At 48.4% G+C, this 27841-nt stretch overlaps 2 protein-coding genes across 5 annotated transcripts in view; one reads left to right on the forward strand and one right to left on the reverse strand.

Moving 5' to 3' along the window:
* LOC147461281 (uncharacterized) overlaps positions 1-27841 on the reverse strand; it is a 214562-nt gene that overhangs the window by 155678 nt on the left and 31043 nt on the right. For 2 of the 3 annotated variants that reach the window (XR_015187582.1, XR_015187581.1), the window contains exon 2: positions 19334-19422. Coding sequence is in view for 1 of the 3 variants with exons in the window: in XM_086508866.1 (XP_086364992.1) it covers positions 19412-19422 (11 nt within the window). In the remaining 2 variants the exon portion in view is untranslated. Of the gene's footprint in view, positions 1-19277; positions 19423-27841 lie in introns of those variants that run through there. The other variant, XM_086508866.1, reaches the window with a different exon arrangement.
* LOC147461282 (uncharacterized) overlaps positions 1-27841 on the forward strand; it is a 157033-nt gene that overhangs the window by 97733 nt on the left and 31459 nt on the right. For both annotated transcript variants that reach the window (XM_086508865.1, XM_086508864.1), the window contains exons 6-12: positions 13367-13420; positions 13621-13851; positions 13944-14064; positions 14198-14258; positions 14359-14400; positions 17657-17725; positions 18892-19258. In XM_086508865.1, the coding sequence (XP_086364991.1) occupies positions 13367-13420; positions 13621-13851; positions 13944-14064; positions 14198-14258; positions 14359-14400; positions 17657-17725; positions 18892-19258 (945 nt within the window). The remainder of the gene's footprint in view (positions 1-13366; positions 13421-13620; positions 13852-13943; positions 14065-14197; positions 14259-14358; positions 14401-17656; positions 17726-18891; positions 19259-27841) is intronic.

Consider the following 27841-nt stretch of genomic DNA (forward strand, 5'->3'; position numbering starts at 1 on the left):
TAGCAAGAACTCCTTCCAGGGCTCCTCACCTGGAAGAAGTCCTCTGACGATGAACTTCCCAAGAAGGGCTCTGTTCTGCTGTGCTGGATCAATGATCCCAAGCCCTCCCTGAGAACAAGGAAGCGTGATGACCTGCCAAGCCACCTTGGCTCAGGCTATCTGAGTGTCACGTCTTGACCAAAGGAAGTTCCTGATCAGCCTCTCTACCTGGTTGATACAAGAACTCGAGAAGATCCAGTAGGAAGTGATGTACCACATAGTCACCAACAACACCTGGTTGGCAACTACTACTCTGCCAGCCAGAGAAAGTCGTGCTGAGCTCCAATGTAACAACTTTCTCCTGATAGACAGGAGGAGGGGAGCAATCTGTTGCTCGGGAGACAAGTCCAAACCAACCTGACAACCAAAGTACCGAACTGCAGTCCCTGGGGGAATCCACCTGAAACCCTCTCCTGGCATCCAATCTGGCATAGGAGCACTACCAACCGAGAAAGCCATTGTCTTTCTCCAGTTGATCAGTGCTTCCGATGCACAACAGAAGGTCTCCAAAGCCTGCTCATATCTGTGAAGGTTGGCCTCCTGGCCATCTAAGTGCAAGGCTAAGTCGTCGGCAATCTCAGCGTCCAGTAGCTCATCTCCCCGAATAGGGAGTGCTAAGCCCCGTAGACCAACCTGCTGTGACACCAAAAACCTGCTCATTGCCTCCGCATAGAACAGAAAGAGGAAGGGGGCAAGAGGACAGCCCTGTCTGACCGAGCGTGTAAGCATGAAGCGATCACCTGTACCTCCTGCCAAAAGTACTTGATTGTGAGCCTGTCTGTACAAGGCTGACACCCCTCTGATCCAAGCATCTAAGAAGCCCATCCTGCGTAGTGCCCTCTAGAAAGTCCCAGTCAACTCTGTCGTATGCCTTCTCAAAATCGAGAAGAAGAATCACGAGGTCCTCACCATGGAGCCGTGCCAGGGCAGAAGCCTCCCAAAAAGTAAAGATGTTGTCAAGGATATTGTGTTCCTTGACAAAAACTGTCTGGGTCCCATGTATAAGGCTCTCTAAAGGTGGCTGAATCCTCAAACTAAGAGCCTTGGCAAGAATTTTGTAGGCTGAGTTGAGGATGGTGATGGGGCGCCACTGTCGAATCTCATCCAAGGAGCCACCCTCCTTGGGAATGAGGTAGATCAGGCCCTCACTCATGCTGTCAGGCATCACTCCTGTGTCCAAAATGTACTGAAAAGCACTAAAGAGATCTGGGCCAAGCATGTCCCAGTACTCTAAGAAAAAGCTAGGAATCAACCCATCCTCACCTGGACAACTACCATGGGGGAGGGCCCTAAGAGCTGTGTGCAACTCCTCAAGCTGAAGTGGCATCTGTAGCCTCTGACGCATCTCCTCAGTCACAAGACAAGGCATCTGTGCCCAAACCTGCTCCCTGCATGCATCCTGCCGCTCTGACTGGGGCTCTGCAGACAGTAACTCCCGGTAGAAGTCAATAACAACTGCACGCATTTCCTCGGGCTCACAAGCAACTGACCCATCGGGCCTCCTCAACTAACTGACCTTGACATGCGAGTGTCGAGGTCCCACTGTCACAAAGAAAGCACCAGTCACTCTGTCGCCCACCTGAGTCCACTGAGATGCCTGTCGGTGGAAAGCAAACTCATGTCGCCTCTCCTATGTGCTAGCAAGCTCCTTTCGAGCCTGCTGTAACTGCTCCTGCATCCTATGTAATGAAACAATGCCCCGTCTGAGACGCTGCTCTACCTCTCTCGCTGCAGTCCGGCGAGCTAGAGACTCCTGAAGAAAAAAAAGGCTAATCTGAGCTAGGCCTGAGGCCACTCTGTCAGCAGGAGAATCCTGCCTATCCATGCCCTCTGTCCAGAGAGCCTCTACCCTCTCTCTGAGTTCTGAGTCCAACAAGACCCTCTCTAGGATGCGAAGCATCGTGCTCCCACTCCTCTGCCTGTCTGCCACTGTGAGGATCACTGGTGCATGGTCCGAGAAGCAGGTCCCTGCCGGGATGCCCACTGACCCTCCCAAAAACACTGAAGTGGTCACTAGTGTAGAAGCGATCTATCCACGATAGATTCACTCCTCCCACTCTGCGGTCCGATTAGGAGAAGGCAAGACTGTCTAGGGGCCTCACAAAACCAGAGTGCTGCCATGTATCCGAGACCCTCAGAGTCATACAAAACCTCTCCCAAGCTGCCAACTCGACTCCATGCACAGTAGCATGGCTGCCACCAATCCTGTCACAAGGGTCCTCCAACATGTTGAAGTCCCCTCCTATGCACCAATGATCTGCCTGCGGCAGAGACTCAACAATCTGTGACCAAAACTCTACACGAGCACTCGCCACTTTGGGCGCATAGATGTTCAGGAAACCCACTAGGCCACCCTGAACGTGCATAGCAATCCACCTAGCCCTGCCTGGCACAATAATCCCTCTGCCCACAATGGCTTGCTGCAATGAGTCCGCAATAGTCATACATACCCCACCCTGGATGCCTCCAGGTCCAAAAGCAGCTGACCAAAAAGTATCATATCGTCCACGCAAAAGCTGACCACATTGCCGAATGCGGCTCTCACTCAGATGGTGCTCCTGAAGCATAAGGAGATCAATCTCTCCTCCCACAAGGCAACGCTGAAGCTCCTGACTCAATCGGCCCCGCTGATGCTGAAACTGGGGCCCACCTAGTCCCTGCACGTTCCATGAGACGATCCTCATGGGGAGCGAGAGAGAACAGATGCTGCCACAGCAACTAGACGGGCTATCTTCGAGGCTGGCTTGGATGGGGAGTAATCCGCATCCAAGCGTCCTCTAGATAGGTGTGACTGCAATGAGTGCCTAGCCCAAGCCCAAGCAGAGCGAGCCGTGCGTAAAGCAACCTCCTCTGTCGAGGAGTCCTCATGAATGTATACATAGCATGGCAAACACTGTGTATCAGCAAAGAAGTAAACCACAATGTGCCTACATCCTGCTGAGTCTGGGGGTGTCACCGCAAACTTGGCCAATGGCCACAAAGTCTGTAACTCCTAGTTCTCCCATGTGGTGAGAGAACTCTAGGACCTGTGTATGCAACCATCCCAATACTGAGTCGAGAGTCCACTCTCTCTGAGCCCTGCCGCAAAGGGGGAAGGAGAAACCAACTGCTAAGTCCAAGGCCTCTGTCCCCCTAGCGGCAAGAAACAGAGCATGGACCCTGAAGCAGGCTGCCTCATGGTCTGCTGAGGGATCGCCGAGAAAACAAGTGAAGCTGTAGTCGAAGAAGTCTCAGCGGCGCCGGATGTCCATGCTCGTCAGAGCACGAGGGATAGCTGCAAGGGAAGATGTCTGTACCTGCAGAGGGGGTTGTAAGAAAGGCTGACCCTCTCTCGCTAGGCGACTCGTGGCAAAGGCACTGCCAAGAGATCTCCTAGCCGCCGGAGAAGGCCCTGCCCCGTGGGTCGACTGTGGAACTGGAGTAGGAGGGGGAGGAGAAGGAGCTGGGGGAAGCGGTGGAGAAGAGGGGCGGGAGGGGGCGATAGAGGTAGAGGGGCGAGGTGAAGAGGCGGCGGGAGCAGAAGGCGGGGGGGAGGATGAGGAAGAGGGGGGGAACTCTGGGGGGGGAGAGGCTGTCGAGGGTGAAGCTGGGGTGGGGGCTGGAGCAGGGACCTCCTCCTGCTCAAGAGGACCAAAGCGGTTCCCCGTGGGAATCCACTGCTGCTGAGTAGGCGCCTGAGGGCCACTCTGAGTGCCAGGTTGACGTTGTGGCCTCTGTCGTCGTCTACCACGGGCCTGCTGCCATCCCTCCTCTGCTGGAGCCCCAGGCTCGGAGGGTGGCTCTGCATGTGTGCGCTATGTCTCTGTCTGTGGCTGCGGGCTAGCCTTGGCAGGCTGGGGCTGAGGCTGTGGTGTAGGTCAAGGCCTCCTCCATGGACAAGCCTTCGCTAAATGGCCCATCTGTCGACAAATGAAGCACTTGTTTGGGAGGCCCAAATACTCCACGCTCTGTCTAAACCAACCCCCACTCACCCGAGACAAAAGAATAACCTTCGGGAGCGTGTGAGTGTCTCTGACCAAAACTCGAATTGAGGGAATGCAAGCCGCCTTGGCAGCTACTGATGCTGCCGTACGAGGTGTCTCCAGGACAGTCCCAATGGCTGAGCCGATCCTGGATAGAAGTGGTAAGTACTCCCTCCGCAAACCCGGAAAGCAGACCGAGATGGGGATGTCTGCCTCCTCTATTAGAACATCCGAAGCAGGGTCAAAACCATGTCTCCACTGTCGAAAGTGGGCACGTGCTGCTCGGATGGTCAGTGGACTCATGGCGATGACCTTGGACACCATCTCGGAGGTCTCAAACTCGATCTGGTAGTAGCCTCGTCCGAGTATCTGCACGTCCAGGATCTTGCCCACCTCTGCGAGAAGGCAGGCTTGGAGAAGGTCACGCAGCTCTCCTCTACTAGATCGGGTGCTGAGAATCTTGCAGATGACGGAAGTCGCCTGCAATCGCTCTACCTCTGCGGCAAGGCTCGCTTGCTCTGTCGGCGAAAGAGCAAGTCGGATGGTGGGCTCAGCGGGGTCGGGCGAGGGGGCTTCGGGCGAGTCCCTCTGGGGCGGAGATGGAGCCTCCATCTGTGTCTACTGCTGTGGCGAAACGAACGAGCGGTGGAGAAGGTCTGCAGACGAGCGCCGAGCACTTGCCCAAAGGACAAATGCGACACGAGCCAATATGCAGGAAAAAAAGAGGGGGAAGGGGGGGGGTGGAGCACCTGGATACTGTGTGGGAGCGCAAGCGGGATGGGGGGGGGGGGGGGAGTATGGCAACGTGCAGGCAGGCAGCAGGCGGCCCGCGGGGCAGCGCGCTGGGGTAGGCGGGAGTGGAGGCAGCGCAGGGGCAGCCGGGGGGGGGGGGGGGGGGGGGGGGGCAGCAGCAGTAGCGAGTGCGTCACTAAGTTCACAGCGTGCATACAATCTCTATGAATACTTGTTAGGACAATTCTCTTCCTAAGCAGAGTGACTGGCTCTCAGTTTTAGTCAGATCAAGTTTTTGAACCTGTGAGCATTGCTGGTGCCAAGTTTGCACCACTATATTAATTTCAAAGGACATTTTTGGAAACAAATCAAAGGCACCGCTATGGGTTCCAATTTTTCCTTAGTAAATGCATGCCTCTTATTTTGCCATTTGGAAGTCTCTTCTTCCCTTTTGAGCAGTCCTAACCTTCTCTACATCAAGCGGTATGTAGATGATGCCTTTGGGCTATGGATTGGCTCTAAGGCCCCTCCCACCCTTCCGCTTTATCCCTTATTTTGTTCACACCTTTTCTGGGCTATTCCCCATTCCCTCCCCCAACCTCTAGCGCTCAATACTCCCTTTATTTCAAGTTCCCCCCACCCCCTCGTAACACCACTCTTTACTCCCTCATTTTGGGAGCTTACCTCAGTTAACTAAGACCCCACCAATCCCTTACCTACCTTCTTCTTCACCTCTTGTTAAATCATAAGCCAACTCTACCTACTAATACACCTTTGGTCTACTAGCTCCATGAAAAATATAAAATGGCTATTAAAAAATATCCTCTTCTCCCCTCCTTTTTTTCCGTAAAACTTGACCTTTCTCTTCACTCTCTATCACCCCACTAACTTTGACATCAAATCACCATCATCTTCAAAGAACATAACTCTATTGGGTACAACATGTCTACCTCTTACCATTTAACCAAATACCAACTCTTCTACCCTAACTCTTTCCCTTGTACTTTCGTACATTACCATTAACTCCCTTGTCCCTAACTCTTCTACCCTAACTCTTCCCCTATGTACATTTGTACACTACCATTAACTCCCTTGTTTTTCCCCCCCCAAAATCCCACCTCAAGGTGCCCCTCTATAAACCCCCACTCACCTCCTTCACTTGTATATAAAAACTCACACCACTGATGAGCTCAATATGAGCGAGACGCGTTTGGTGTTGTTTCCCCCACCTTTTTACCTTAATCTCCTCCTAATCTCTTTTGGTACGCATCCACCCTTTGGTCTCTCAATGTTCCACCCTTTTCTTGTTCCCCTAAACTTGGAGTCGTTTAGCATGCTTACTTACGTTTCTATGTGAAAGTTTTGATTCTTAAATATATTGGCGATGCACACTCCACTTTGCTCTCTTTCTCCCGATTTCTCTCTCTCTTAAGGTCCATACAATGGCGTTACCCTTAAGTAACCTTTTGTCCATCACATGTTTTTCTTCTAGAGGTCCTCGCTCCTCGCGTCCCTATCTCGAATTCTCTTGACTTAACTCACCTTACCTTATTAACCAGCTGTCACGTACACCTTAACAAATCCATAAGCCCTGCAGTTAACTTATTTCCCTGCCTTACACCCGAATCCTTTGCATTTTTCTCCCTCTCCGGGCTTCCCCGCCATGGCTCGGGGTTCAAGCTCCTTCTTGCACAGTCTTCCCCGCCATGGCGCGGTGTTCATGCTCCTACTTTCACAGTCCTCCCCGCCTGCCTCACGGTTCCTGCCCCGCAACCTTGCCACCTTGCCACCTTGCATCAAACACCCTAGATTGGGTTCTCCTCTCCCGGCACTCAACCTTGCCACCTTGCATCAAACACCCTAGATTGGGTTCTCCTCTCCCGGCACTCAACCTTGCCACCTTGCATCAAACACCCTAGATTGAGTTCTCCTCTCCCGGCACTCAGCCCTTTACTCTGTCGCCTACCCTCGGCACCCTGCTGAAGGCATCTCCCCACCTTTATGCATTGTTTTTATTCCCACGCACACCTTGGTTGTGCTGCAAGCTTTGCCCTCAGCCCCTCTCTCGTTCCTATTCCCACCCCTTAAACCTCACATACTTGCCGCAACTCGCTCACCAGTAGGCTGGCGACGGAGCAGCCCCATCTCCAACCTATGCCACCTTGTATGAAGCAGCATCGGCTTCGCAAACTTCGGAGCTATTAGCGCACATCCCGGCTTAACTTAGCAACACCACCTAATTCCGTTTGCTGAAGTACACCAGCAGTGCTTACACTCTGAAAACAGAGGACCATTAGCAACGTCACAACACCGGCCTATTAACATTGTCCAAGCCAACACTGTCCTGCTTCAATCTCGGCCGAACTCTTGGCTCCGGGTCGACGTCCTTGTTGCAACCTGCTTCGGGATGCCCTTCGACATAATTCTCTTTTCTACCACTTGCTTCGGGAATCCCTTCAACATTTGTTCTCCTTCGGCCATGGCAAAATTTTCACCTATCATGGCTAACCACTTAACTTAACCTGATGGATCTGTTAACCTCTCACCTAAAGTCACCCTACCTTAGCCGGAGGACTTAGCCTGAAACTGGGTAAACTAGGTAAACGTGCATTGCATAGGTGGACTTGCTGCACGCAGCACTTTGCACCCTTTCTCACTTTGGCCCACATTTCTTGACCTAACCCACTTCATCGACAACGCACTTTACCACTTACCCTCGCCATGGATAACCTTAGCACTCCGCAATTACCCCCGACAACCCTCGCTTTGGATTCGACTTCAACAGGCTTGGCGGCACCCCCCGCACCCCCCCTCCCCGGGTTTGTCTTGGCCACCACGGTCCTTTTGGCTGAAACCGCGTCCACCCTTGTGCCTCGGACGCACTCACCCACCGGTAACATCGTCACGACTCACATTACCGGGCGACTCGCATGCTTTGGATCATTACGAGCATATCACAGAGGAATTGGAAAACTCCCCGAAGATTCTTTTGACTTCTTCTCGGTGCTTGCCAAAAATGACCTAACCCATAACCGCTTGAATGTAGCTTTATTCTCCACCATCGACACACCTCTTGTTTTCGGAAAGCCAAAGGTTTCCTCTTCAAATTACCCCTTCACCAATTTGGCAATGCTACCGCAACTCAAGAAGCCAGTGGATTTTGAGGTGATTCTCTCCGATTCTATTTTGGAATTTAAGAAGCTACACGGTAAATTAAAAAGAGCTAAAATTTTCTTGGCACATCTCAATGAGTTACTCCGTAACCAAAAAGCTCCCAATAGCCTTTGTATCAAACCTCCCAAGCTTACCATTGATGATTCCCAAGCCCAACCTCTTCTCAATGCCAAGCTTGCTTCACTCACCGTACGTTTCCAACTTGATTCCACACAAGCTCTCATCCAAGCACAAACTCTACTCATAAAAAACCTCCAATCTTATCTTGATGGCTACCACTCACTAGTTGAAGAACGCCTCAATGATCTTAGCAATAGGCTTCTCTTTATTTCCATTCCGCTATTGTCAAAACATGATTGGAGTCTTAAGCTTAAAGAATGGAAAACCTCTTCCTCTTTGAAATCCAAACCTACATCTTGAATGCCCATCTAACATCTACGAAGGGGGAGGACGCCATACTTGCACGCAAAAGATCCATCAATACATTGGAAAAGGAAGTCGTTTCCCTTCCAAAAGAACAAACCATAAAAAAACTCATGGAGCAAGTGGTGGCGGAGCACTTTGGTTCAAGTAACACCAACGGGCGCTTAAGTGCAAGTCACGCTAAACTATGCTTCCCCCCCTCCTCTTCCCCAAGTAAACCCTATCCCCCTCCCAAAAAACCCTTCCTTTCCCCACAAGGAACCCTCAACCCCCCTTCCAAAAAACCCTTCCAATCCCCTAGACCCTCTACCTACCCTCAACCCTCTCCATTGGAGCCTCAATCTAAAGCTCTTAAACCCTCTCAAGGCCCAACCAATAAACGAACTTTAGAATCTCCCCACCAAGCATCACCTCCTTATGTAAAAACACCCCACTACACCCACCACCGCAATATACCTTCTAATCCTGTCTATCCTCTTAAACCCATTAGCCCCCCACACCCTACCATTTCCCACTCCAATATTTCTTCTCTTGCTTCCTCTTCCCACACGAAAACTTTTTTTTTCAAAATAACACCTCCCACTACATGGGTGCATCTTTCCTTCTCCAAGCCCCCCCTCCTCCCGTATCTTTGAATCTCCAACATCGCCGTTGCATCACCTCTTGACAAAGATTACCTCGAGCTCCCAACCCGCAAAGGACGATTGAGAAGAAAGTATTGGCTACCCCATTTAAATCCTCAACACTACAAGCTTCTCCTCTTTTGTAAGCTTAAAGCCTTCTCTTTGGAACTCGGTGTTTCCAACTTTAAAGTGCACAACCTTTCGCCTAAAAAACACTCTCTCCGAAAAGCGATGCTTAGCTTAGGTTTAAAATACACCCCCCCTCCCCCCCCCCCCCCCCCCCCCCCCCCCCTCCCCCCCCCCCCTACCCCCCCCCCCCCCACCCCCCTCCCCCCCCCCCTCCCCCCCCTTCAAACCCTTCATCCGCATCTCTTCTTAACGCACATACCAACATGGCAAGAAATTTCAAACTAAAGTGTTTTTTCAAGAATCATCCAACTCTACCACCCTCTCCTTTCAAGATACCAATTCCCCTTTGGAAGCCGCCTTTGCAAAACCCCACTCTCAATCAAATCTTACTCATTAACCATATTAACCTTAACCTCATTTTGAACTCTACTTTCCTCCCACCCTCTAAACCTCCCCGTTTTGTCACTCAAGCCTTATCTAGCCTCAAATTGGATCCTTCCATTGTCATAAAACCCGCCGATAAAAACTTTGGCTTGGTCATACTACCTCTAGATTGCTACGAAAGTAACGTCCTCACCCACCTCAATGATACCTCCACTTACGAGCCTTGCCTCTCCATCCCCTTTCCCTTTATTGCTTCCCTTGACGTTACCTGCTATAGATCGTAACTTTATCCTCTCACCCCTTGACAAGCAACTTAAACCTTGCCCCATTTATTTCATCCCAAAACTGCACAAACCCTCCCTTGTCTCACGACCTATTTGCTTCTATGAAGACTATATCTTGGAAAAAGCTTCCATTTGGCTTCACTTCGAACTTTTTCCTATCCTCCTCACCTTTAACCAAATCTTAAAAACTCTCTCACCCTCATCCAGGACCTTAACAACCTCCCCCTCCCCACCCAATACCCTACTCTTCACCTTTGATGTTGAGGCCCTCTATCCTAGTATCCCAATCAACCATGGCCTCAGCCCTCAAAGCCTCCATTTCTATCCATTTTGACCCTCTCAAAACCCACTTTATCCTCTCTCTCGTGGCACTGATCTTGTCGCACCACTATATTAATTTCAAAGAACATTTTTAAAAACAAATCAAAGGCACCGCTATGGGCTCCTATTTCGCCGTAGTATATGCATGCCTCTTCTTTTTCCATTTGGAAGTCTCTTCTTCCCTTTTGAGCAGTCTTAACCTTCTCTACTTCAAGTGGTATGTAGATGATGCCTTTGGGCTATGGATTGGCTCTAAGGCCCCTCCCACCCTTCCGCTTTATCCCTTATTTTGTTCACACCTTTTCTGGGCTATTCCCCCTTCCCTCCCCCCAACCTCGGGCGCTCCATACTCCCTTTACCTTCCCCCTTCCCCCCCACCCCCACCACCCCCCCCCCCCCTAACACCACTCTTTACTCCCTCATTTTGGGAGCTTACCCCAGTTAACTAAAACCCCACCAATCCCTTACCTACCTCTTTCTACACCTCTTGTTAAATCATACGCCAACTCTACCTACTAATACACCTTTGGTCTACTAGCTCCATAAAAAATATAAAATGGCTATCAAAAAATATCCTCTTCTCCCCTCCTTTTTTTCCCTAAAACTTTTCACCCTCTATCCCTCCACTAACTTCGACATCAAATCACCATCATCTTCAAAGAACATAACTCTATTGGGTACAACATGTCTACCTCTCACCATTTAGCCAAATACCAACTCTTCTACCCTAACTCTTTCCCTTGTACTTTTGTACACTACCATTAACTCCCTTGTCCCTAACTCTTCTACCATAACTCTTCCCCTATGTACATTTGTACACTACCATTAACTCCCTTGTTTTTTTGCCCCCAAAATCCCACCTCAAGCTGCCCCTCTATAAACCCCCATTCACCTCCTTCACTTGTATATAAAAACTCACACCACTGATGAGCTGAGTATGAGCAAAACGCGTTTGGTGTTGTTTCCCCCACCTTTTTACCTTAATCTCCTCCTGATCTCTTTTGGTACCCATCTACGCTTTGGTCTCTCAATGTTCCACCCTTTTCTTGTTCCCCTAAACTTGGAGTCGTTTGCGCACGCTTACTTATGTTTCTATGTGAAAGTGCAATCTTTTGGTTAAAAAAGATTATGCACATGTTTTTGTTGTGCTTTGGTTGCAGGAGGGTCATGACTATGATGCTTATCTATTTCAAAGTGCACTCCATGAGTTCACAAATTCTCATTAAGCGTGATTTGACCTTGTAACCAGACTGCTCGAATGAGATGCTAGTGCAATCTTTTGGTTAAAAAAGATTATGCACATGTTTTTGCTGTGCTTTGATTGCATGACTATGATGCTTCTCTTTTGGCACTTTTGGAAGGTTATTCTGCATGAAAAAGCTGCAGATTTTGAGAGGCTGTCAGGCTTGGCATCTGTAGCAGCATGCATCTCGTTGAGAGCCAAATGGCAACAAAAGATGGGGTTATTGTACTTGGTAGGGCCATGAATCGATGAAATCTTTCTTTTGTGTGAAAGGAATGATGTGTTTTACTCCACCAACTTTGGGACAAACTCCTGATCATTAGTTATAAGACTTCTTTCATTTCCTAAATAAGGTGGTTCAAGTGCTGGTGGGAATGTTATAGTTGCATTGTAATTGCAAGCCCATGGGGTTATTGTGCCTGGTAGGGCCATGAATGGATAAAATCTTTCATTTGTCAAAAAGGATTGATGTGTTGTACTCCACCAACTTTGGGACAAACTCTTCATCATCAGTTATAAGACTTCTTTCATTTCCTGAATAAGGTGGTTGAAGTGCTGGTGGGAATGCTGTAGCTGCATTGTTATTGCAAGCCCATGATTGAAAGCCCATGGGGTTATTGTAGGGCCATCAATGGATGAAATATTTTTTGTGAAAAAAGATTGATGTGTTTTACTCCCAACTTTGGGACATCTGATCATCAATTCTAAGACTTCCTAGATACGGTGGTTCAAGTGTTGGTGGGAATGTTGTAGCTGCTTTGTAATTGCTGATGGGAATGTTGTAGTTGCATTGTAATTGCAAGCCCATGATTGAAAGACGTACAAACTATAACTTGTGTCCACTTATCGAGAATGTTCATGGAAATTAATGGGACTCCGTGAAAAAAATCTCATAGGCGCAGTATGGTTGCGCCAGCAAGACCTACAAACAACCCTTTTCCAAGGGGAAGCATATGGAATTCTGATTGAGAAGCCCTCTGCCCCAGCCTTTTGACTTACTCAACAAGTTTTTTGGTTCATCTTCATCTAATTAGGTCTCCCCAATCTTGGAAAAATAAAAGGTCTTTCAAAACATATTAAGTGTGTAAGTGAATGGTGAGTTTAGGAAATGAAACAACAAATGAAGGTGGAAAGTCAAAAGACAAATGAAGGTGGAAAATCAAAAGTCCTTTTGTCTCCATATAAGGAGGTGTTTGACTTCACATTGTATATTTGTGTTTCTCTTCTGCTTTATTTTTCTTTTAGCGTTTTCTTATTTTTAAAGTGTCCTCTCTCTCTCTCTCTCTCTCTCTCTCTCTCTCTCTCTCTCTCTCTCTCTCTCGCGCAAAGGTGTATCCGTCCTTTTCACGTCCAATTGATACTGTTGCAAATCTAGTAGAGCCCCCCAATCTCGGAAAAATGAAAATCCTTTCAAAACATCTCTAGTGCTTAAGTGAAGGGCGGGTTTAGGAAACGAAAAATAAAAATCCTTTCAAAACATCTCAAGTGCACAAGTGAAGGGTGAGTTTAGGAAATGAAAAGCCCCATGGAAATGGAAAGTCAAAAGACTTTTAATGTCCATATAAAGAGGTGATCAAGTGTGCATTGATAAATTTTCTTTAGAGTTTCCTTGCACTATGTAGGTTATTAGGATATGTGTGATTTTTTTATAAAAGAATGGTGTATATTTCACCTCACAGAATCAATTATTTCAAAGTGCAAAGTACTAGAGGAAAACCTAATGTAAATAGCTGATGTGTTAGTGGCAGGACTCAGCAGGCAGCACAGCTGGGTGGGTTTGAGGGAGGGAGGTTGAAGTTACATGAGCAGCTTTACCTTGCCTAAGTAGGGTGTGAATGGAGATAGCAGGGACTAGTGTGGAGAAAGGGTGCTCCATCAATCATATGATCATTGAGGCCACATGCACGTGAAATAGAGCACAATATTATTTTGAAGTCATATTCCACAACCGTTATTCAGCCTATTTATATTTACAATCCAGAAATCCTATCAAGCCTGACTTGGTCTTTTGTGAGTCCACTGACCTGAGCTAATATATTTATACTTTGGCAGGAGAAAAGGAAGCTTGTGGAGAATAGAAAAGCAGCAGCGTTAAAACTAGAGCAGGTAAGACCAAGTTTGGTATCTCTATTTAATCAGAAGGTTGGTAATTTTCACTTCGTCCTCTGAGAGTGTTGCATAATGTGTCAAGTAGGTATTGATAGCTCCTCTGCCCACGAACTTCACATTTTTGTAATGAAGTTTTTGTTTCAGAGCAAGAAAATCAACTCTTCAATGAGCTCCTTTTATTCACGGGTTGCATGTAGGACACGATCCAACTGTGGCAAACCAAGTTGGGCTGTGACACTTACTCAAATTCCACAAATTCGGTTCCAAAGTCTCTGTTCCTAGACCCAAAGTGTAGTTTTTCTCCCACACACATGAACATTACCATGGAAAAGGACAACTATACTGAAGGCTACAATTCTTTATCGAATCCCGAACTTGCTGTATCAAAGTCTAATGACACTCAAAATGTTAGGCATGAGCTAACACAGGTTTTAAGCTCTCCAAATCAATCAATCAGATAAATCATGAAAATACTCTGCTGTTGAAATAGAACATTTAAATACCATTAAGCTCCTTGCAGTACTCTACAGTTTCCGGTGTAGCAAATGCAATACTGCCTGCACCAAGGCAGAATGCCTCTGTTTGTGTGAAGTTCACTCCAAAGTCATTGTCTATAAATCTTCCAGCACGTGAAAGTCGAGGTACTTTTCAATGATCATGGTGTACCAATAGCTTTCTGCAAGTCCTAGTTATTCTTGATTTCAAAATGTTTACACCTTCAAATTAATGTTTACTTGGCGTAGAACTTATGCGGCAACAACTTTGTATTGCCAGATAAGGTGAAATTGAAAGAGAAGAGAGTGACAACTTCTGATACTGTTGACATCTCTGAGAGGTGTTAACTGCTCAATGACATTGAGCTCACAAATTTTTAACAAACTGTGCTGTAATTTCCTATTTTTATGTCCAGTAACCATGCTTGTTTTCTTTTGCAGAGAGCCTTTGTTCTTGCAAGATAAGGGGGACGAGTTTTATTTGTGAGTATTATGCTCTTGGCTTTTCTCTAGTTAGAATAATGCTATCTTAAACAAAAAAAATGTATATTTATGTATACATTAGAGGGTGATGGGGGCTTTTGAAAGACACCCGTAGTGTAATTATAGCACGCATATAGGATCCACCTAAAAGTACAAAAGTTACAAATTAAATTTACTACTAATTATATGCATATAATTAGCTAGATCCAAAGTGAGGGTGCAGGATATCATGTATGGGTAGGTAGGGAGTCAAGAGTCCATGGAGAATAGGCTATAGGCTTGGTCTATATATAGCCCCTTTCTAACTAGATCCTCTTCCTCAAGCCTTGCCCCCACAGGATCCTTGTCTTGACATCTCCAATGCTGACAGGCTGGCATTTTTTCCCCATGGTATTCAGACTTCAATATTGGTGGTTTGAGGAGGACAAATGTGAGGGGACCATTAAAGAGTGGTTTTCAATGCTACAACCGGAGGCTACAGTGCTGCAGATGCTAGAGCAGTTGGGATCTATTTTTGGCACCCTTTTTAATCGAGCTATTCTTTATAGTCATCTGTTCCATGCATCAAGGAGGTGGTCATTGAACATTCTCTCCATGGAGTTTTTAAGATAGTATTTCCGTTGCTTGAGAGGGAATGGTTTGCAGTCAGAGGATTGTAGTCAATGGTGAGCAAAACCGTTGTTGGAGATCTTTTAAAAGCTGCCCCAAACCAGTGTTTGGTTAGAGGAGAGGCTGATCTTCTCAGGTGGCATACTCAACACAAATGTACCCAGCAACCTGAGAAAGAACGTGGGTGAGAGCCAGCATATTGTGCACGGAGACAAGTAGACACAAACAGAAAAGCTTAGACAAAGGGACAGCTACAAACTTGGTCATGGTACACCAGGAGAGATAGACTTGAGGAGATGGAAGCAGTATCCTAATAGACCTCTAGGGTAGAGCAGGCCTATGCACTGGAGCTCAAGGCTTCCGACTTACATATCCCTTTCTTGGTGCCGCTTTCCATTGGAGGTGCAATGATGGAGACTCCACAGAATTCCACTCAGCGCCACCAGGTTTTGCCTTTCCTTCAGAAGCCCCATAATCCACTTGGCTTACATAATTTTTTTCATTACGTCCAGTCTCTTGAGTGTAGAGATGGAGCCCTACAGGTAGATATGTCATTTTTTAGTATTTTTGTGCGAGGGGGCCTTAGTTTTCAGCGATCAGGAACCACTTTCGTGATGTTCTTCATGCTTTTATCGCTATAGGGATGGTGACTGGTGGCTCTCTCTCTTTTCTGCCAGCTGGGATAGACACTAAGAGATGTCTTGGATCTCAAGCTTCTGTTACTTTCCTCACATCCTGACTCTTCATTGGGGATGTTGGTTTGCTCAGCCTTCATTTTTCTGGTCCTACCTCAGTTTTTTTGATGGAGGATGAGTTAAAGCCTCCTCTGAGTCTCTGATGCTATCATTGCACATTGTTGTGCGACCTATTTTGTTATTGGGCACATACATCTGATGTCTTGGTTGCAGTTCCCAGTCCTAGTCCCTAGGTTTGCTATTCCATGGAGTATATGAAGATCTCAGTACGATGTTGTAATTCATATGTAAATGATGCATGGACATTGCAGTACTGGGTGGTCTTATTTTCTGGAAACAGGACTAATAAAGTTTCTGTCGCTTGGTGCCCTAAGATAGTCTAGCATCCTGCTAGTGTCCCCCACAGGCAGCCTATCCAAGTCATTGCTATCACATCCATCCTTTTCACAACTTCCCTATCCTAGCTCACGCTAAGTAAGCCCATCCCACCACTACCTGCATGCGCATTGCCACCATATCCATCAAACTATTTCACATTCTTCCCACAGTATAGCCTGCCTCTTCAACTTCACATTCACATTCTTCTTGCAGGGTATTAAGTAGAGAGCTCGCACATCCACACACGTTTTGTTTGAGTAAAAGTGTATTTTGTAAATTGGAAACCGCCATAACTCATACCCTGAGAGGGCAAAGATGTCATGAAAAGAACATCAAGGGTCTGCAAAAATATATCAGCAGTGCTAAGGCAGAAATGCAATATCTGTGTAAGAGGTGCCAAGGGGCCTGTAGAGACTGATGGAACATGATATCATTCCTAAAGCTTCAAATGACTATACGGCACAATATTTGAACCCATCTAAAGCTGATGTAAGCATCTGTGTTGATGTGTTCAAACTTCATGATAGCACCAAACATTATCTGGAATCTGCGAGAAGGGAAATCTTGCATGCAGGCACTGAGTTTCTTTGGACTTGTCGACATTCTCGATATATGTTCACTCACATCCACACACATTCACCACTACATACGGAGTGAATATGCCAAGGTATATGTGGTGTGCCAGTCTGCATACTTCTCGGTAGTTCTAAAAGTAACGTTTGCTGGAACATCATAAACATCCTAGGGGAGAGTAGGAATATCTTGCAACTCTTATTTTGATGAATGTATATAATATTTTATCTGGCTTAATATGGGAGTTTTGTTGATATGAGAAACGCTCAGCCTAGTTGGGAGCGTGCACCGCCTTTGTAACTTTTCTCTCACATTCCTATCTACTCGTGTTGAGAAAGAAAACAAACAACTTGCAGCATGCTCAAAGGTGATGCTTGAAATAGCACGCACAATGAGTTTGATTGAACTAAAGGCATAAAATTATAAGGAATGAGTCTCTCCGAATGAACTTTCTGCAGAACCCAAGACAAATCCTTGAACCGTAACTATAAACACTTTGTTTGTGTACACAAATAATAATGGCAGAATACCTTCAGGAAATAAGGATTTTATGGCTAAACTCAGCTTTGAAATTATCTGATTTGCAATTTACATCTTGACATTAAGGTCGCAACAAGTGTAAGCGACTGAATTGAACCGTATCTTGGTCTTATTAGACCCATCAGGTAGATGTTCATCTCTCTGGATAAGCTGTCAACCTTGTCCACAATTGTAATCCTCGTTTTTCCTGTATCCTTATTGATATTCTTAATTTAAGCCTTTTATCCAATCTATTTGTGTTTTTATCAGCTTGCAGTTTGAAGAAGAAGTCTGAATAATTTATTTGGGGTTTGAAATTGGTCCTCCTTTGCCACCACGATGAAATAAATCTTTCTTCTTGGAAATTGTCCCATGTGAAAGAATTTTGCAGTCAGTATATGATAATAAACTGGAAAGTCCGGCAGACTTTTCTAATGAAGCTAAGTGAATCTGAATGTTGCCAATTTATATTTTTCATACAGGAGAAGCAATTTCAGCAGTGCCATAAATGCATACACAAAAGCCGTGCAGACGGATCCCTCCTTGTTTCTGTATCCACAGAACTTTTCGGTTATTAAGGAGTTTATAAGCAGTGATCTTTTCATATTTACAGATTAAAGGATATCAATTTTTGTATGTACTAGTAAGCCAATACAAGTTTCTATCATTTTTAGTAGCTTCAAACAGATTATGTTGTCGATAGTTTTTTAAATTGCAATTCTAAGCTTTTTCCTTTCCTATAAGTAAGACTCCATCCGCAAATTCTTAACAGCTTCCTTGGATATTTAATCATATCAACCAGCCTGGTTTAGTGATATCATCAACTCTTCATTTCTGACCTTCCAAGTTGGACCTTTCGTCAATAAGTAAGTCTTTGGAGATCCTCCATAAGAACAGTCCTAATATAATTTTCCCCAGCCACTGGAGAAAAAGAGAGGTTGTATTCCACGTCTTTGAATCTCAAAAGCGGAGGCTAAAGCTTAAAGCCTATGATTGCGTAGATCACCATCTACGCATTGAGAGCGCACGGGTACCTGCTCTTAATGCTAATGAAGTTTTGAATGCTCTCTTTTGTGCAACTGGCAAAGTTTCTCTCCTCTCTTTGCTACCTAGATCCTACTCTCTACTCTTAATTCTTACGTGATCGTATGTTCCATCAAACTGCCTAGGGTTCCCTTTTGCTTTTCTGTAGCATCCTTGAGATGCAGATCGCCTTTCTAATCTACGGTTGAAGAGATATTTCGCCGTATATATGACATCTCCCAAGTTGAAGACCTCCAGAATAATTCTAAAAGTCTCACTTTGTGTTGCAAATTTGGACCACTTTGGTGGGAAGTAGTTTATTGCAATGAAAATGTCCCCCACATCCCACCCAACTTTAAGTGGGAAGTACTTTATGGCAATGAAAATGTCCCGCATCCACAACATGCATATAGCATTATATCTAGCTAAATTAGTTCCCTGAAAATTCCTGTGGACTCCATTATGTTTCACAACCACCACTTATTATATTGTCTTGCTATCCGTTCTGCAAACCAACCCTGTCATCTCTAGAGAAATCAAGTTGTCCCTTTTCCATAGCCTATTTAAGCGAACATCGCGACATCTCAATGTTTCGGGTTATTTGTTTTGTCTTATAAAGTTTTCCGGTTACACTTATTGATGCTTTGTATATGCTGTACTATCAAATATATCAACACCTTAACATTCTTTGAAGATGTTTTGCAAACCGAGCAGCGTGTTTCTTGCAATCGAAGCAGTTTCAGCCATGTATTGAGGACTGCACAGCTGCATTGGCTTTGCTACAAGAAAAGAAGATGGAAATGTCAAAGGAACAACAACCAATCCCTGACTCCTCCGATGTAAATAATGTTTCAGTGGTTACAGGTCTTGAAGACTCAGATGGCAGCCAATTCAAAGATTTCGCTCAGGAGAGTTTGAAGCTTTTACAAGACTTTATACACTCAAAGGAGAAAACCATGCATGGGTGGTATGACTTGGCACGAAGGAAAATTCTCATGAGACGTGGCATCGCTTTATGCAACGTGGAAGAGTTAGCAAAAGCCAAGAAAGACATTGATGAGGTTAGTTCTTATTGAGCTAACAATAGCTTTGACTTGAATCTTTTGTTTTTTTGCACTTGAAAGTTTCATATATACCTGCGTTGCTGGAGTACTACAAGGATGTTGTCGCTAATTTCACTGTTAAGTGAATGCCTTGCCCAGGTTGCAATCAGCTCAGAAAAGATCTGTTCTTTTTTTAAGAAAACAAAAAAATCCTCATATTAGTTTACTACGAAAATTACCAAAATACCTTTAAATTGTGGAAACTCCCAAAATACCTCTCAAATTTCAAAATTCCCAATATAACCTTGTACAAATTTTAATGGATTTGCTCTAGATTTTGCATACTTTATTGTTTTCGACAATAGAAATCTATCCTTTTTTTTTTTTGAGAAAAAGATCCTTCTATTAGTTAATGAAAACTGCCCATAGGGCTACATCCACCTCTGCAAGAGAGGGCTACAACAAGCATGGTGGGGAGACTCTCCCAATGAAAAAACAGCATATGTACAATGGGGCTAAATCAAGAGATGGGAGGAGGGAAAAGCCACACAGGTGGACAGTAGTGCCATCTGAGCACCCCCTGGACCATGGAGTAGAACGGCCCAGGGCGCCAGAGTCGAAGGAAAGCCTCGCGGCGCTCCCGCATGCGGTCGGAGCTGCCCTGTAGTCCCTCAAGCTGTCCTCTGAGAGTATGGATCAGCTCTAGCCAAAAGTCACGAACAGTCTCTGCTGGTGGTACAAGGCGAGCCTCAAAGATGCCGAAACAACGGGCCCGCCAGATGAACCACAGAGCTAGGCCGTTGATGAGCTCCCAACACTCCGCTCTCTCACTGCTCCACTCCTGTGGAGTAAGGTCTGTAGCAGGCTGGAGTGTAGGTCGACCCCCCTGTATCACTATCATCCTGCTGGTGGAAGATAGCTCAAACTGAAGTGCCGGGCCCGTGAGGGTGGACCAAGCCGCTGCCCCCCAAGTGTACTGTCGAGCCGTGGAGAGGGCAGGCATCAGCCGAAGAACTCGTAGCCACACTTGCTGGGCCAAGGGACAGTCCCAAAGACAGTGACGCTGACTCTCCACCAACTGGTCACAGGCTGTACATGCAGCCGAGAGACCACTATGTACAAGCCAGCTCCCTACTGCTGTGGCTCTGTGTGCAACCAACCACTGGAACAAGGTGACGCGCCTCGGCTGTCTGGAGTCCCACAGCCTCTGCCAAAAAGCTGCCAAGAACTCAACTGTGAGACCCTCCTCCTGCCAATGACGTGCTGCAGCGGGGCGGGCCTCACTCTGTGCTGCAAGTATATGACGTCCAAGCCGAACAGTGTACTGAAAGAAAGGGACTCCTGGGCGGTCTGCAAAAGAGAATGGGTCCCTCCATAGCCACTCACCAGGATCCCACTGTACTCGTGCCAGTGGACAGCACTCCCAAGCCCATAGCCTCCAGTGTCTTGTCTCAAGAGCTGCTGGGTCAGGGTCTATGACGCAAGTCCTCCCACAGATGCCCACAACTCGGATCCTCTGGAAACAACACTCTGCTACCTGCGGGGCCTCTACTGCAACTCTCTGTAGTCGTCCCCCACCCTGAAGCTCGAAGAACAGGGCTGGGACAGTCTCTGAGCAAGCCCTGACTGAAATGAGAACCTCCAGTCGTGTGAAGGCTCCCATCCACCGGGGTGCTACTGGCTCGAGAGACGTGAGCCAGTCAGCTGGAACTGACTCTGAGATGTCCTGACACATGCTCTGAACCCCTCTCATGCCCTGTAGTTGGACAACCTGCACTCCTCTGACAAACCTGTGAACTCTAGCCAGTCACCTAGAGAGCGCGCTGGACCTGCTGCCATGGGACCCCAAGAAACATGAGGCCTACTCCCAACCAAGTGGCCTCGCTGAGTGCTAACCATGGGGTTCCATACGAGGGGCTGCCGTAGGCGCTCCTCCGTGCACGTCGGCTGTCTCTGCTCTAGGCCACGCCGTAATAGCTCCCAAGAACAAAGCAGACTCACAGCGAATCGGTCCTCCAGTCTCCTGCTCAAACCAACTCGACGCAACTCTGTAAAGATCCATCTGGTCGAAGGTTGCCAAGGGCCTCCTGACTGAGGCACCCTGGCACGAAGCCTCTGCAACAAGAACTCCTTCCAGGGCTCCTCGCCTGGAAGAAGTCCTCTGACGACGAACTTCCCAAGAAGGGCTCTGCTCTGCTGTGCTGGATCAATGATCCCAAGCCCTCCCTGAGAACAAGGAAGTGTGATGACCGTCCAAGCCACCTTGGCTCGGGCAATCTGAGTGTCGCGACCTGACCAAAGGAAGTTCCTGATCAGCCTCTGTACCTGGCTGATGCAAGAACTCGAGAAGATCCAGCAAGAAGTGATGTACCACATAGTCGCCAACAACACCTGGTTGGCAACTACTACTCTACCAGCCAGCGAAAGTCGGGCTGAGCTCCAATGTAACAGCTTTCTCCTGATGGACAGGAGAAGAGGAAAATCTGTTGCTCGGGGGACAAATCCAAACCAACCTGACAACCCAAGTACCGAACTGCAGTCCCTGGAGGAATCCACCTGAAACCCTCTCCTGGCATCCAATCTGGCACAGGAGCACTACCAACCGAGAAAGCCACTGTCTTTCTCTAGTTGATCAGTGTGCCCGATGCACAGCAGAAGGTCTCCAAAGCCTGCCCACATCTGTGTGAATTGGCCTCCTGGCCCTCTAAGTACAAGGCTGAGTCGTCGGCAAACTCAGCGTCCAGAAGCTCATCTCCCCGTAGAGGGAGTGCTAAGCCCCTCAAACCAACCTGCTGTGACACCAAAAATCTGCCCATCGCCTCCGCATAGAACAGAAAGAGAAAGGGGGCAAGAGGACAACCCTGTCTGACCGATCGTGTGAGCATGAAGCGCTCACCTCTACCTCCTGCCAAAAGCACCTGACTGTGAGCCTGTCTGTACAAAGCTGACACCCCTCTGATCCAAGCCTCTGAGAAGCCCATCCTGCGTAGCGTGCCCTCTAGAAAGTCCCAGTCGACCCTGTCGTATGCCTTCTCAAAATCGAGAAGAAGAATCACAAGGTCCTCCCCACGGAGCCGTGCAAGGGCAGAAGCCTCCCAAAAAGTGAAGATGTTGTCAAGGATACTGCGTTCCTTGACAAAACTCGTCTGGGTCCCATGTATAAGGCTCTCCAAAAGTGGTTGAATCCTCAAACTCAGAGCCTTGGCAAGAATTTTGTAGGCTGAGTTGAGAATGGTGATGGGGCGCCACTGTCGAATCTCATCCAAGGAGCCACCCTCCTTTGGAATGAGGTAAATCAGGCCCTCACTCATGCTATCCGGCATCACTCCTGTGTGCAGAATGTACTGAAAGGCACTACAAAGATCTGGGCCAAGCAGGTCCCAGTACTCCAAGAAGAAGCTGGGAGTCAGCCCATCCTCACCTGGACAGCTACCATGAGGGAGGGGCCTAAGAGCCGTGTGCAGCTCCTCAAGCTGAAGAGGTAACTCAAGCCTCTGCCGCATCTCCTTAGTCACAAGACAGGCATCTGTGCCCAAACCTGCTCCCTGCATGCATCCTGTCTCTCTGACTCGGGCTCAGCCGACAATAGCTCACGGTAAAAGTCAGTAGCGACTGCACGCATATCCTCAGGCTCACAAACAACTGACCCATCGGGTCTCCTCAACTGATTGACCTTGGCATGCGAGTGCCGAGGTCCCACTGTCTCAAAAAAACCACCTGTCACCCACCTGAGTCCACTGAGATGCCTGTCGATGAAAGGCAAACTCATGGCACCTCTCCTCTGTGCAAGCAAGCTCCTGTCGAGCCTGCTGTAACTGCTCCTCCAACCATGGACTGTCTGGATGCTGCTCCTGCATCCTCTGTAGTGAAGCAATGCCTCGTCTGAGACGCTGCTCCTCCTCTCTCGCTGCAGCCCGTCGAGCCAGAGACTCCTGGAGAAAGAAGTGGCTAAGCTGAGCTAGGCCTGAGGCCACTCTGTCTGCATGTGGAGCCTGGCTGTCCATGCCCTCTGTCCATAGAGCCTCGACCCTCTCTCTGAGTGCTGAGTCCAACAAGACCCGCTCTGGGATGCGAAGCATCGTGCTCCCACTCCTCTGCCTATCTGCCACTGTGAGAATCACTAGTGCATGGTCCGAGAAGGATGTCCCTGCCAGGATGCCCACTGATCCCCCCAAGTCACTGAAGTGGTCACTAGTGTAGAAGCGATCTATGCGCGATAGATTCACTCCTCCCACTCTGCGGTCCGATCTAGAGAAGGCAAGACTCTCTGGAGCCCTCACAAAGCCAGAATGCTGCCATGTATCCGAGACCCTCAGCATCATACAAAACCTCTCCCAAGCTGCTAACTCGACTCCATGCACAGTAGCATGGCTGCCTCCGATCCTGTCAGAAGGGTCCTCCAACATGTTGAAGTCCCCTCCTACACACCACTGGTCAACCTGTGGCAAAGACTCAACAATCTGTGACCAAAACTCTGCACGAGCACTCGCCACATTGGGCGCATAGATGTTCAGGAAACCCACAGGCTACCCTGAACCTGCATAGTAATCCACTGAGCCCTGCCTGGTACAATAATCCCTCTGCCCACAATGGCCTGCTGTAGTGAGCCCGCAATAGTCATACATACCCCACCCTGGATGCCTCCAGGTCCAAAAGCAGCTGACCAAAAGGTATCATAGCGTCCACGCAAAATCTGACCACATCGCCGAATGCGGCTCTCAGACAAATGGTGCTCCTGAAGCATAAGGAGATCAATCTCTCCTCCCACAAGGCAACGCTGAAGCTCCTGACGCAATCGGCCTCGCTGTCGCTGAAACTGGGGCCCACCTAGTCCCTGCACGTTCCACGAGACGATCCTCATGGGGAGCGAGAGAGAATAGATGCTGCCGCAGCAGCAAGACGAGCTATCTTCGAAGCAGGCTTGGATGGGGAGTAATCCGCATCCGAGCGTCCTCTAGATAGGCGAGACTGCAGTGAGTGCCTGGTCCAAGCCCAAGCAGAGCGAGCCGTGCGTAAAGCAACCTCCTCTGTCCAAGAGTCCTCATGAATGAATACATAGCAAGGCAAACACTGCGTATCAGCAAAAAAGTACACCACAATGTGTCTACATCCTGCTGAGTCTGGGGGTGTCACCGCAAACGTGGCCAGTGGCCACAACGTCTGCAGCAAATCTGTAACGCCAAGTTCTCCCATGTGGTGAGAGAACTCGAGAACTTGTGTATGCAACCATCCCACCACTGAGTCGAGGGACCACTCTGTCTCAGTCCTGCCACAGAGGGGGAAGGAGAAACCAACTGCTGAGTCCAAGGCCTCTGTCCCCCTAGCGGCGAGGAACAAAGCGTGGACTCTGAAGCAGGCTGCCTCGTGGTCTGCTGAGGAGTCGCCAAGAAAACCAGTAAACCCGTAATCGAAGAAATCCCAGCGGCGTCGGAGGTCAATGCTCATCAAACCACGCGGGATAGCTGCAAGAGAAGATGTCTGAATCTGCAGAGGGGGCCGCATGAAGAGCTGACCCTCTCTCGCTAGGCGACTCGTGGCAAAGGCGCTGCCAAGAGATCTCCTAGCCGCCGGCGAGGGTCCAGTCTCCTGAGCCGACTGAGGTACTGAAGCAGGAGGACGGGGAGAAGGGGCTGGGGGGGGGCGGGGGAGAGGAGAAGCGGGGTGGGGCGGCAGAGACATGGGGGGGGCGAGGTGGGGGGTGAGCGGTAGCAGAGGGCGGGGGAGGGCATGAGGAGGAGGAGGGGAGATCGGAAGGCAGAGCGGCTGGCGAGGGTGAAGCGGAGGTGGAGGCTGGCGAAGGAGGCTCCTCCTGCTCAAGAGGCCCAAAGCGGTTCCCCGTGGGAACCCACTGCTGTTGAGTAGGCACCTGGGGGCCACTCTGAGTGCCAGGCTGTCGCTGTGGCCCCTGGCGTCGACGGCCACGGGCCTGCTGCCACCCCTCCTCCGCTGGAGCCCCAGGCTCGGAGGGTGGCGCTGAATCTGTGCTCTGTGTCGCTGGCTGTGGCTGCGGCCCAGCCTTGGCAGGTTGGGGCTGAGGCTGGGGTGCGGGTCGTGGTCTCCTCCGTGGACAGGCCTTCGCTAGGTGGCCCATCTGTCTGCAAATGAAGCACTGGTTCGGGAGACGGGGGGGGGGGGGTTTGGGCTAAGGGATGAGGGCGTGAGGCGGCAGCATGGGATGAGGCTCAGGGCGGGTGGCGGCAGCAGGGGGCTGAGGGCGGGCAGAAAGGCTGGAACAGGGCAGCGCGAGGGGGGGGGCAGCGGGGGCAGAGGGCAGGCGGGAGGGACAGCAGGCGGGGGGCAGCGGGGGCTGAGGGCAGCACGAGGAGGACAGCGGGCAGCACGTGAGGGAGGGAGGGAGGGGAGGGGGGGGGAGGGGGGGGAGGAGGCGATGGCGATGGCGCAGCGGGAGAGTACAGCAGCAGCGAGCTCAATAGAAATCTATCCTTAATTGTCATAGATAAGAATTTTCACCACCGAGCTCACAAATAGAGGCATTTGTGTCTATTAATATGAACCATTTCATATCGAGCGTCCACAATACCATCTAAACTCCTAGTTCTACCATCTTTTCTAGAGAGATTACCAATCTTCATATGAAGATTTGCAAAGAAAAATTATTTCAGAAAAGTTTGCAAGATTAAAACGGGAAATTTTAAAAAATCCTTTGGCATTTTGGGAAGTTTTGGCAAAATATGAGGGGCATTTTGGGAATTCTTGAGATTGCAGGGTATATTGGAAATTTCCACAAATTTCAAGAGTATTTTGGTAGTTTGCCCAGTTTTTAAACTGCCCAATGGACTACATCTCCCCTACCAGTAAGGTAGAGTGAGAGGGAAGACTCTCAAAAAATGAATCCCAGATGTACAATGGCTTAATTACGAAATGTGTTGTGGGAAGAGCCGCACCCGTGGCCTATGAATGCCATGACCCTCTGCAAAAAAGGCCGCCATAATTGAATGAATCAGCTCCAACAAGAAAGATCATGAAAGCCTAGCACTATTTCTCAGCCCTGTCGGACGTTGATGCGAATATACTTACCTCTTGAGCTTGTGAATCAGCTCCAACCGGTAAGATCTCATCAGCATTGCGGGGGCCCAATGCTCCAGAGTTTTTGACCCTCAAAACTCGGGCCTGCCATATGAACCATAGGCCAAGGCTGCTGATGGGGTCTCTCTCCCAAGTCCATACTGTCGCCAAGAAATCAGGCATAGCGAACTACTTAGGTCATCCAGCTTGGGGCGGGTTGCCCTGCTTTGTCTCGTACCCAATTGTTGCCCCGGAACTAGCTGACCATGCTACAACGCAAAAGGTCCTGAGCCAAATTTGCAATGCCTATTGGTGGGCCATAGGCATCATCAGATTCAATGGGTCTTTAGCAGGGTAGTTTTCGTACGTCGAGTGGAATGTCTCATTCTGTTCAGTCTGTCCCGTACCGTTCCGTACGACTAGTATGTTTTATTGGCAGTTTTTTTGGTGACTATTTCTAGCCGTTGGCCCTTTTGACTATTGAACGCACCTGTTTAGGTTGTTTTGGGGCCCGACTTTAGGTAGTTTTTTCCTCATTGCATTGTTGGGGATCCTTGAGCTTTGGATGATCCCCCTACCACATGGAGCCCATGTGACATTGGCATCAATGCCACTTGTCACCAGCGTGTGACTACTATCTATCCTTTTTGTTGATTTCTTTCTTATTATTTATTCATTTTCACTTTTTGGAAACACCCCTCAGGAAACCTAATTGCCCTGCATTGCAAAGCTAGTGTGGAACTGTTCAGAGGGAGTCCACGCCTAAGGGCAAGAGAGCACTAAGGTTGGACAAGGACTATGGTTAGCCAAAGTGGGGTCATTGACTAGCCAAAGTGGAATCCTTTGCTACATAGGCTACATTTCAGTTTTTGATGTGGCTGCAGTGCACAAAGAGGGTCGGATGACCTAGAAAGATACAATCGCAGCATCTCCTAAATTTAGGGAACTGCTATTTTGGGCCGAGAAATGTGTTCGCGTCATTACCTCTGGTATGACTAGGGGAACATTTTATTACTCAGCAGTGAAGTCAACTAGGCAACCGGTCGGAAGATTTTTAGGCGCCAACCCCGAAATGGGAAATGGCTTGTAAGTGTGCCAAGTGGCACATCTGTGCAGTTTCCTCATGCATGAAGAGGGGGTGCTGATTTTAGAGAGGAGAGGGGCTCATTTTCTCTCTGTCACATATTGAGAGCTTCAATGGAGTGCTTGCTTACCTCTTATGTACAGTGCGGTGCCAGGAGTGATGCCCTGCACGCTACGCACTGCCCTCTCTCTCCCCTATGGCAGTATGTTATGCCCCTCTAGTGGGCTTTTCATTTGACCAATGTACAGTTGTGTGGGTTCATGCGCGATTGCCGAGGCAAGAGCCTGTTGCACAGGTACTCGATTAGCTAGCGTCTAATCCCCCCCGTAGGTAGAGGTGATTTGGAGAGGTTTCACGTGCAAAATCTCGTCCGATTCAAAGGGCAAGTAGCCCTACAGGTGCGGGAGCTCGGGGACTTGCTACGGATGCGACCGGCACTCAAAACGGAGCCCGAAACAGTGAATTACAGCCTGCTGCGTATTTTTGCATAT

Source organism: Adiantum capillus-veneris, chromosome 3, assembly GCF_014529385.1.
Source record: "Adiantum capillus-veneris isolate H3 chromosome 3, ASM1452938v2, whole genome shotgun sequence".
In the NCBI taxonomy this organism is placed as follows: domain Eukaryota; kingdom Viridiplantae; phylum Streptophyta; class Polypodiopsida; order Polypodiales; family Pteridaceae; genus Adiantum; species Adiantum capillus-veneris.